This window comes from Balearica regulorum, chromosome 13 (assembly GCF_011004875.1).
Source record: "Balearica regulorum gibbericeps isolate bBalReg1 chromosome 13, bBalReg1.pri, whole genome shotgun sequence".
NCBI lineage: Eukaryota > Metazoa > Chordata > Aves > Gruiformes > Gruidae > Balearica > Balearica regulorum.
The window spans coordinates 3,888,285-3,898,546 of NC_046196.1; the positions used below are offsets into that span (position 1 = coordinate 3,888,285).

At 47.3% G+C, this 10,262-nt stretch overlaps 1 protein-coding gene across 2 annotated transcripts in view; it reads right to left on the minus strand.

Annotated features, from left to right (window-relative positions):
* CRISPLD2 (cysteine rich secretory protein LCCL domain containing 2) overlaps positions 1-10,262 on the minus strand; it is a 32,440-nt gene extending 22,178 nt beyond the window's left edge. The window contains exons 1-2 of one of the 2 annotated variants that reach the window (XM_075765383.1): positions 10,155-10,262; positions 4,536-4,858 (exon numbers count right to left, since the gene is read on the minus strand). In XM_075765383.1, the coding sequence (XP_075621498.1) occupies positions 4,536-4,778 (243 nt within the window). In that variant the 5' untranslated portion in view covers positions 4,779-4,858; positions 10,155-10,262. Of the gene's footprint in view, positions 1-4,535; positions 4,859-9,090; positions 10,104-10,154 lie in introns of those variants that run through there. The other variant, XM_075765384.1, reaches the window with a different exon arrangement.

The window sequence follows — 10,262 nt, forward strand, 5'->3', positions numbered from 1 at the left end:
TAGGAAAGCAGGCTTCACTGGCTCCACTGCCCAGGAGTGGAATTGTTTTAAAGGCCAGACTTGCTGGACCCAGCAGACAGTGCCCTGGATTCATTGTGTAATTACTGACAGCTGGTCTATTCAGAACAGTCCTTAGAGGATAATTCGTTGGGATTAAAATATTACCGCACATTCCTATTAATAAAACCAAAGAGAAGAGAGGTCTTGTAGTTTGTCTCCAGCCCATTCACGTGCCAGCGCAAAATTACGTCCTCTTTGGACATTTACCATCACAACCAGCTGGTCTTTCCAAATACCGTCATCTCCAGAAGAAAAGGAATTCCTGAATCTCAAACATATCAAATGGCCCATCAGAGCCCGTTTGGAGGACTGGAGGGCATTTAGGCTCTCAAACACATTTAAAAACCATCAAGTGCTCATTCCGAGTAAGTATCTGAACGCAGTCTCGGGCAGTTATAACTGGGATGGGGAGGGACCGCATGTCTCTGGCTAAGACAACAGGAAAACACAGCGTCTCCTGGAACTTGGTGTGCCTACACTATCTTCGTAAGGCAAACATGAGCTCATCTGACTGAGCTACCGGCCCGGGCCTCTGAGAACAGCTTATCATTAAGCATGCTCAGCAACCCGAATTCCAACAACATCCCAGAGCTGCTCTGAGCTCATCAGCTTGGCTTTGAACTGACCAGTGGCCAAGCAAATTCATGTCAGTCTGCAAAACTCCATGCGGACACAGCTCTGACAGAGGGAATGAAACGGTTTTCCGTCTCAGCCCTCCAGCTCCTTGAAGGTGTATGGGATCTGACCCACCACATGCACATTTCCAAACCTCTGTTCAAGCAGACTATTGCAATTGCGCCTAGACACACAGCTTTTTGTGGTCTCCCACTTTCTGCACCAGGCAATGACCAGCCACAATCCACCTTCCCAGCCAATACATAAGCCACAGAAACTCTCCCCAAGACGTTACACGCTGCTAGTACTTCAGACTTTCTAGCAGAGCATTATTCCCTGCAGCCTCAAAGTCGGAGACGTTCCAAATCTCCTAATTTAATGCAGAGACGTTATGAGCAATAGGCCATTAAATGGAAATTGATGTGAATGTACGTGTTACATCTTCCTTTGATGCCTATGGATAAAATAAATGAGCTTGGACAAAAGACGCTCAACGGGCAATTGGGAACGAGCTACATCTTTGCATGGCTTTGTGCTTGATAAGTAGAGAAGCTCATTTCTGCGGGCGTCAGATTACAAAGCCCTCCCATTTAAATTAGAGCAGTTATTTGCCTCTTGCTTCTCAGATGTGAATGCGGTCAGGAGGCTGGAGTTATTTCAGAGCAATAAACATATTAAAAAAATAAAAAATAGATTTCAGACTTTCCCAGCTACGCTTGCAAGGATTTTTTATGCCAAAACTCAAAGCAGGATCTAGGAAGACTACTGAAGCCAGAGGGGCCGCGTACATCTACGCTCAGTTTCCTTCTTAAGCAGAGGTTGAGAAGCCTCTGGGTATGTGCGGTTCCACGTAATTTAGCAAATGAACTCTCTTTTTTTACTCTTGCAAATCTGTAATGGCCTTTCAAAGTACAGTATACACTGTATATGTAAAATACCTGCATGGCATACATACGCTATACTACAATTTGTATGTTCAGATTTAATAAGAATATACCCCATAAGGAGTCTACTTATTCAGCCCAACCAGTTTGTAAGCCTAACCCTAGGCACCCGAATTGTAGTAATCAGGTTACTCTCTCATTTTTCTCCCCAGCTTAGACTTTTTGCAATATTGGCAATTTACTTTTAAAAGTGGCGTAAGAGTCCAGGGCTGACATGTACTGGCAGAAGTTTGGACATGCTTCCCTAACCCAAACAGAAATACTATCCCATCCTGACAAGGAAAGTCACCACCCTACAGTTCAGAGGAAGGATGGATACGTTATACATGAAAACAAACTATTTTCCTTCCAGCAATCTGTACTGAGAACAATTTCATTTTATCCAGCTGTCTTTGAGGCTTCTGCAAGAGGAAAGATTTCTGCCTTTCATCACCGCTGAAAGCCATCTGACTAAGCCATCTTAAAAGGTCAAGATGTCTTAGGAACTATTACGTCCTCTTTGCGCTGGGTTCATTAACAAGGAGTTTGTTTTGGTCTTGGCGCCCATCCACCTCCGCGACTGCTATTATAAAGTCCAAACACACAGTGGAAGGGTCAATTCTAAAGCCATTATAGGGTTAAAGTCATTCACTGTCAGACCAAGATGTACACTGCTCACTCATTTTCCATTAATGCTGAATACCGGTGCTAGCTTTCAATTAATTATACAAACCCAGCAGCAAAATGGTTTCTTTCTGCATTTCTTCACTCCCCTTTTCCTTTATCCCACGTGTATATGATTCTTTTGATCTCCAGATAAGTCACGGGACTGTGTTATTGCTCGGACTTGGCAGTGCTAGGTTAACGGTTGGACTTGATGATCTTAAAGGTCTTTTCCAACCTAAACGATTCTATGCTTTCTTATTAACGGCCTCCACTGACTAAAGTTCATCCCGGAGTAGATAAATATGTCCCTTTCCTGGAATACATTAGCTCCCCTTGCCACTTCAGATCGCTTAAATACGTCAGATACGGAGCTGGGAGAAAGGACTTTCACAGGGCAGCGTTTGGAGGTGGATGGGTAAGAACAAGTTCTACCTACTTATCCACAAATTAGCACTACACGTCGCCTGTGATGCTCCGCACCGGCACCAAAGGGAAAGAGAAAAGTTTATCTACAGTACTAAAGACAGACCATCCTCTTAAACGAGTCCAAATGAGAAGTGTCCTATGCAGAACAAAGGATTAAAGTAAAATTCACGTTCAGAATATACACAGCATTTCCAAGTAATATTGGGTAAACACGAATACATGAAAGACTGATTATAGCCTTTCCAAGTAGCACCATCGTATACTCAGCTTCTTTCTTCACAGCATATAAGGCCCTTTCATTTACCCTCAGTCGCCCATAAAAACCACTAGAAAAGCACACTGAGCAAAGGCAAACATGAAAGCGTAACCACGCTGCAAGCGTAAACAGCAGTCGACGAGTGGACAGTCCGCAACAGCAGCCCTCTCAGATCCTCAGCGCCAACCAAAACACGTTTGGCTTTCTCATGCTTTGTGTTTACTTTCTGGGAATTAATCAGGTCACCTCTTCTCTGGCGGGACCTTGGAGTCAGCCTGCAGGACTGTAACGCGAGAGCCCGCTGAGCAAGAGAGATGGAAAGCACCGGTTCTCAGAAAGGCATGAGATTTCTGACAAAACCGGGATGAAAGACCAGCAGTGCGAATGCTAACAAGGACCAGCTGATGGACAGCTGTCCTTCCTTACTGTCCTCTGCTCTCCCTTCTCTTTTCTTTTTCCCTACAGTCGTAAAAGGTAGGATTTTCCATTTGCAGCACTCATTTCAGCACTGCTGGCAAGCAATTTTATATACATTTAGTGGTACTATTTCTTTTACCCTTTTAAACATGGTCTTAACAAATCATTACTCATTTAATCTGTCAGTAGGAGCAGGCAGTTGAAGTCAGGCTAGTTTTGGTCATAACTATATTTGCACATTGGGAAAAGGCACCAAAAAAAAAAAAAAAATTATTTGCCTACATCATTTTCTGGCCCCGCAATATTTTGATGGCATGTCAAAAATAGCTCAAAGTAGGATCTCTGGCATCAGGTGAAGCAAAACTATTCATCTGAATTGTTGATGGTAAAGGCATATTTCATATTCATACTTTTAAGTTCTCCCTCTGAAGTGGGAGAATACATTGACCAAACTTTTATTTTGGTTTCTTGAACTACGAAAAGCCAATAGCATTGACCCATCCGTCCATGAACTCCCAGAGTTTTTGCAGCTAATTCCAGGGACTGAACTTCTTTGCAGATGGAACCACATTCCTCGAGCCTTGTTTCTCTAAGGCACTGAGCAGATTCCCAGCAGCATCGTAGCTGCTTGGCTCACATCGATAATCTCTGGTGATCAGTGTATGACAAAAGGGTAGATGCTACCTCCAGTGTTGGGCGGTAGCCAATGGCAACCCAAAGACCATCAGAGGTTTCTCTGAGCAGACTGTATCATCCCAAAACACCAGTCATAATGGTCTGAAAGCTTTCACAGGGAGAACGTGGGTTAAACACTAGGGAAAATTTGATGCTTTTATGACATTAAGGTAATGGAAGAACCTGCTGAGGCAGGCTGTGGAATTGCCATCACTGGAGATGCATCCAGGGCTGGGCCAGACGCTAGTTTATGAATAATGGAACCAGTCCTGAAACTATGCAGCGGATGGACTCGATGACCCGTTTGTGGCCCTTTCCAACCAAAACAGTCCATGATCTAAAGCATCGTTCACTCTGGAATGAAACTGCTCCAGGAAACCTCTTGAGAAAAAACTTTAAAGGAAATTTGCTACACCTCTTGCACCGTAATAAGGAAAATTAAAATAAAGTTTTAAAAAAAAGTAATAATAAAGTTAGGTATCAGGAACTAGACTCACCATGTATTCCATATTAGAGGCCACTGGGTACACTTGACCTCTCAATTTATTGTGGAGCATCAATATCTCCTGTCTGTCTGAGAATAAAATGGCTCTCTTGGATCTGGAGTGAGTTTCCCCATCCTGATATTTACTCAAAATGCTCTCCAGGTGACTCGAGTTGGGCAAGATAAAGCATTCGGCTGCCTTTGTCAGGAGGAGTACACATCCAAGAGGAAGGATCCAAGGCAGGGCAGGATTCATGCCTCCTCTGCAGCCAGCAGAAGCAGAGATGAAGACGATGATAGATTTCCTTGCAGGGACTCCGGTGGCTCAGCACAGATCTGAATTTTAGGGAGAAACAGTCAGTCAGAGCAGTGCCAGAGAAGCTCTCAGTGCACACGACCCCCAGCGAGGAAGACACGCAACCCAGATTTTTGCTTGAAAAAGAGCGATGCCTACAGTCTGAGCAGTTATCGTTCACCCCAGTGACAGGAAGACCCGAACACCACCAGAAGTGACGGGAACTCGGTTTATTACGTTGGGGAAATCCACTGACATGCTGGGAGCGAGCACTAGCCAGGCAGCACCCAGGCACGGCAGCAGATGCCTTCTCCACCAACGATGCCAGGGGTGCAGGCATCACCCAGCAGTGCCCAGCAGCTCCGAATAATCCCAGCTCCATCCCTTCACAGGCAGGAAGGGGAGACATTTGAAGCTATTTGCCCAAAGAGCAGCTGTTAAAGTGGAAAACGGATATGAATAAAAGGGAAAGTAAAATTCCCAGCAAGCCAGATCGCAGAGGTCAGACATCAGCAAGAGTTATTTCGGAGAGGTCCCACTTTGCCAATAGAGTCCAGCAGAGCAGCTGCCAGACTCCCTGAAAGCGGCTGTTTATGTGAAATGTCACTGTAACATCGAACAACCAAAATCCCTGCTGGCAAATGACGCACCAGGGACTTCTCGCTGACGCGTCGCTTCATGTCGGGTGGGAGCGCGGCCAACAATATGAATTATGGCAGATTAGGAGAGAAGCCGGAGCACCCGTCCTCCCCTGGCCAGAAGATTAGGTGTTCCAAAGCATGCTCCGTAACAGTGAGCACTGAGGGCCTGAAGAGATGGTCTCAGTTTGGTCACTGCCAGGCTCAAATGGCTTCATTTAATCCCCATCCTACCCCTTGCTCCACTGTGCTCCCACTCCTCTCACCATTTCCAAACTCTTCCTCCCTTCCTCTCCCCCCCGGCCCTGACTTGTCCATCTAATGAGCCTTGTGCATCTCATCTGGTTTTATTTAGATGATGAGCTATTTGGGGAAGGAGATATGTGCTGCTGCATGGCTCTGTAGCACCTAGTGCTCTTTAGGTGAGATCTAGGAGCCACCAGCGCAGAATCAATCCTTTGGGGCAGTACACATCTGTACAGAAGGTGCAAGCACAGCATCTCTCTCCTTACGGCTAAATTTTGGAAGAAAGCTTCCCCATTCATAGAATCACAGAATGGTTTGGGTTGGAAGGGACCTCAAAGCCCATCTAGTTCCCACCCCCCTGCCATGGGCAGGGACACCCTCCACCAGACCAGGCTGCCCAAAGCCTCATCCAACCTGGCCTTGAACACTTCCAGGGATGGGAAGAAGATTACTGTCTTCAACACTAGCTGAGGACCTGGTTTTGACAGCACTTGTAAAAGACACATTGAAAGCGTTCCTACGCAACATCAGGAAATAAACCCCAGATTAGCAGGAATTATTTGAAAAGTTTCAGCCCAGTTTCATGGGATTTGGACACACTGAGATGGGATGAGTTGGAAACCATCCAAGGCAGGGGAGTGCCTTCCAGCTGGAAAAGTGACACTTGAGGACAAAGTCCCAAACTTCTGTTCCCCAGAGGTACAACCATATCTGTGGAGGACAGTGGCAAGCACAGAGGTGCTTTGCACAGGTAGGAACCCCCCAAAAAACTCTAAGGCTATTGAGAACCCCTGAAAACTTGTTGGTTGTCTACACAAAATAGACGAATTCCCTTTTTAAGGCTTCTTCCTTGTAGTGTATTAAGGCAGATGAAAACCAGCTGCCCTCAGTCTCTCTCCAGGCAGAGCATTAAGCCTTTGCCTCAGTAGAACAATGCAGGAATGTAATTTGCTCGGTTTAGGTAACGGCTTCTCATTATTTCCTGCTCTGCAGAGCAAGTCGAACACACACGCCTTGTCCCCCGCTCCAGGCACACCTGAAAGACAGGACATTCGGTGGCGTCGGGACAAATATTGCTTTAACCTCAGCCCTGTTTGTTGGCATTTGCTTCCCCCCCTTCAAGCAGGAGCCCAACTTTCTAACCTGGCTACAGAGGGGTAGGGGAGGCAAAACGAGCTGTTGCTTTTGTAGACTGTCTGACCCAAATTCAGGGAACAATTCCTACTTTGAGGCACTTCCCTAAGAGTTTAAAAATAGATGCTCTGCCACAGCCGTTTACAATGCGGCCATTTAGCACAAGCAATTTTAACTGCAGCCTGCCCTGTAGGTAGCGCAGGCAGGAACAGACAGCTAATATACGCTGCAGTTGTACCCCCTCATTTGGCTGGGTGCCCTTTGCTAAATAGGAGCCCGTATCCACCACACATTTAAGGCAAACACTGAATTTACAGAAAGGGCAACCTGAAAAAAAAAATAAATAAAAAAAATCAGCTGTAACATCTGACAGCCCAGAGGAGCTGCCCCACTCACGGCTCCGCAACGAAGCCAACGTGTCTGGTTTCGCGATCCAGCCAAAACCTTGCAATAGATGGTGCATTATTCCTCAGGATGTTTTTCCCTGTATCTTATTTGCAAGCAAGGGGATACTAGCACCTCTCTTAAATTAGGTCACTTTGGCACTATCTTCTTTTTCACTTGGGGTGTGCAGGTCTTTTCCTCTGCTTTGGTTTGAGGTGGGAGCGCTGAGCATCCAAAGGAAGGATGAAGTGATCAGAGAGGGACAGGGAGCAAATTGCTCCCTGGCCAGATTAATGGAAAGCAGCAGAAAGATGCTCACATTTCAGCAAGCTCTCATCGATGTCAGATGTCCATCCATCCGCCTCTCTTAATATCCTCGTGCCCAGGTGCGACGAAACCCTCGGCCATGCGTTAAAGCTCAGCTCGCCCAAGTGCCCTGCAGAGCTGGGGCAATGCCTCCGGGCTGCATCAGGAGCTCCTCATCAGGGAAGATTGAAATCATATTGCCTTTGAGTTGGGATTTGACATTATTTGGAGAAAATTATCAGCTGACAGTCAGCTGAGGAAGTCTCTGCTGTTGTTTTCAAGGGTTCAAGAGATGCATTAGCACAGCCTCCCTTTAAACACACCAGGCCCTTGATACTGGTGCCAGGTAAACATCTGGGAGCGATCAGAAACGAGTGAGTCAGCAGAAACCGACTCCTTCATATGCTGTAAAGCCTGTCCAAACTAGGGACAAAGGGGAGGCCTTCTTCTGGGGTCTGAGGAAGTTAAAAAGCAGCACCGGACTTTGGAAAAGATTATTTTTAGAAAGCTATTTCCCCAGCTAATGGATAGTGTCTGCATTTCACAGAAAGCAGAAGATTTGGTAGCATTTGAAGCCTGGCACGCAGCTCTGCCTACTAAAGCCACATGCAGGCTGACTTCTGTACTTCATTATGTCCTCGCTTCACCTTATTCCTTGCAGCTACTGATCTTTAACTGCCTCACTGGTGAAGTATACGAGCGGGTCTCTACTACTCCTTGGTTATGGATGACATTTACAGCCAAAACATCCCGGGACCTGCGGAGTTATACATGGAATGAGCTGACGAGGCAGGGAAATGCAAGAGTTAGATGCTTTGCTGGTATCCCCTGCTAAAACAGCAAAGCAGACGGGAGTTAGCCTGGGATCAGCTTCTAACCTGCACAAAGAAATCCAGTGATAAAGCCACAACACACTTAATACATTAAACCCCAGGTCATCTATTTAACCGAGATGTACGCATTTTGAGCTTTGAAGAATTGGGTCGGCTTCAAAAGAAAAGCGGGATGACAAATTCCTTGACACAGGACGTAACATTGCCTTGCACAGAACACACTATGCATTCAGCATCTTCAAGGCCACAGGCCAAAACATCTGGATCTTCCATTACAATCCACTCCCACAGAACTGAAGTGGGTTAGTTTCTATGCAAAACCACATGGAAAACCCACTGCTAACAGACACAACATGTGGCAACACTGTGAAATTCCTTTTAGACAGGACTTCAGAGCAGAGTTGCATAAACACAGGCTTCCTGGAGCAGACTAGATGTGCTCATAGGTAGTCAGCTGTGAGACTGCTACAGCATCCCTTAGGTATTTTCCATTTGTGTAGAAATCCACTCCTGTACTTGCAAACTCCTCCCATTCATTCAAGATTAACATTCATTACCTCTGCAAGGCATACATAAGGGCAGCTCAGACAGAATTGTGTTATTTTATACCATGCAGGCAACTCTTTGGAGAAGTTACTAAAATTGTGCCTTCTTAATAGAGACATTTCTCGCACACACACACGCACATCCCCAAACCACACTTCAGAAGCAGGGATCAAAGCTTACACTTACCTCGCTGAGTACTTCCAAGTGCCCAGGAAATTGTAGCTCCTCCAAGCCTGCTTGTGGAAAATAAATTATAGATCTGAACTATATAAACTAGGAGGAAGGGGAAAAGGATGAAGTAAGCCTTAGGAGGTGTGAGGAACGCAAGGTTTGCAGCTCAGCAGCTCATACCAACTGCAGTCTCCCAGAGCTTCCCAGTGGTATTTATGCTCTCCAGGCAAAGAGGACAACCCTGGATCATCCTGTTTGGCAATGGGCCTGTACTAATAACGAAAAGGAGGAGGGGAAAAAAGGGAAAAAAAAAAAAAAAAAAAAGAGGGGAGGTGAAAAACCACGAAGAGGAGGCAGGAGGGAGCAGCAGAGGGGTGTCGCTTGGGATCTCAGCAGTTTGCAGATAGTCCTTGGGGCTCGGCGAGTCAGGACCATCCTCTGACAGGCTGTAACACAACACCCGGGGGGAGGGGGGGGAGCAGGAGGAGGAGGAGGAGGAGGAGGAGGAGGAGGAGGAGGAGGAGGAGGAGTGCAGCCAGACGGTCACAGAAAAGGGTTTTCTGTGCTTTGCCCCGCAGGCAGCTCTCCGGCAGAGCTCGCAGCCCGGCGGGTTCCCGGGAGCATCCTCCTCCCTGCTGCCGGGGGGGGGGGGGGGACGGACCGCTCCGGTGATGAGGGAGGGGGAATTCAAGGGGGGGTTTGTGCGAGGGACCGAAGCCGGCTGTCTCCTCTCGGCTGCCAGGATGGCCACTTCCCGCTCCCACGGGAAAATCCCACCGCGGGTCCCGCTGCTCCGGGGCTGAGCCAGCTCCGCTGGGTCCCACGGCAAAGCGGGGTCCCCAGGTCTGGCAGGGGGGGCCGAGCTGGCGGCCAGCCCCCGGCAAACCCCAGGGCACCCCCCCCTTTTTTTCCAGAGCTGGGCGTTTGCTAGGAAACGGGAGATTTATGTTCCCAAAATCGCCCAGCGCTGACATTCCCCACGCACACCCGCGGTTCAGTCCTGCTGCTCCGGCGCGACAGCGGGAATTACAGAGAATAAGGGAAATAAAAAGTTAGTGAAACATCTAGGCAAGGCTCACCTCTTCCTCTGCGCGGCTGATGCCCAAAAAGCTCCAGCGCTGCTTTCACATCGAGCTCCGTGCCTGCGCTTGCAATTCTACGTGCACTGCTGAAACACGATTTTATTC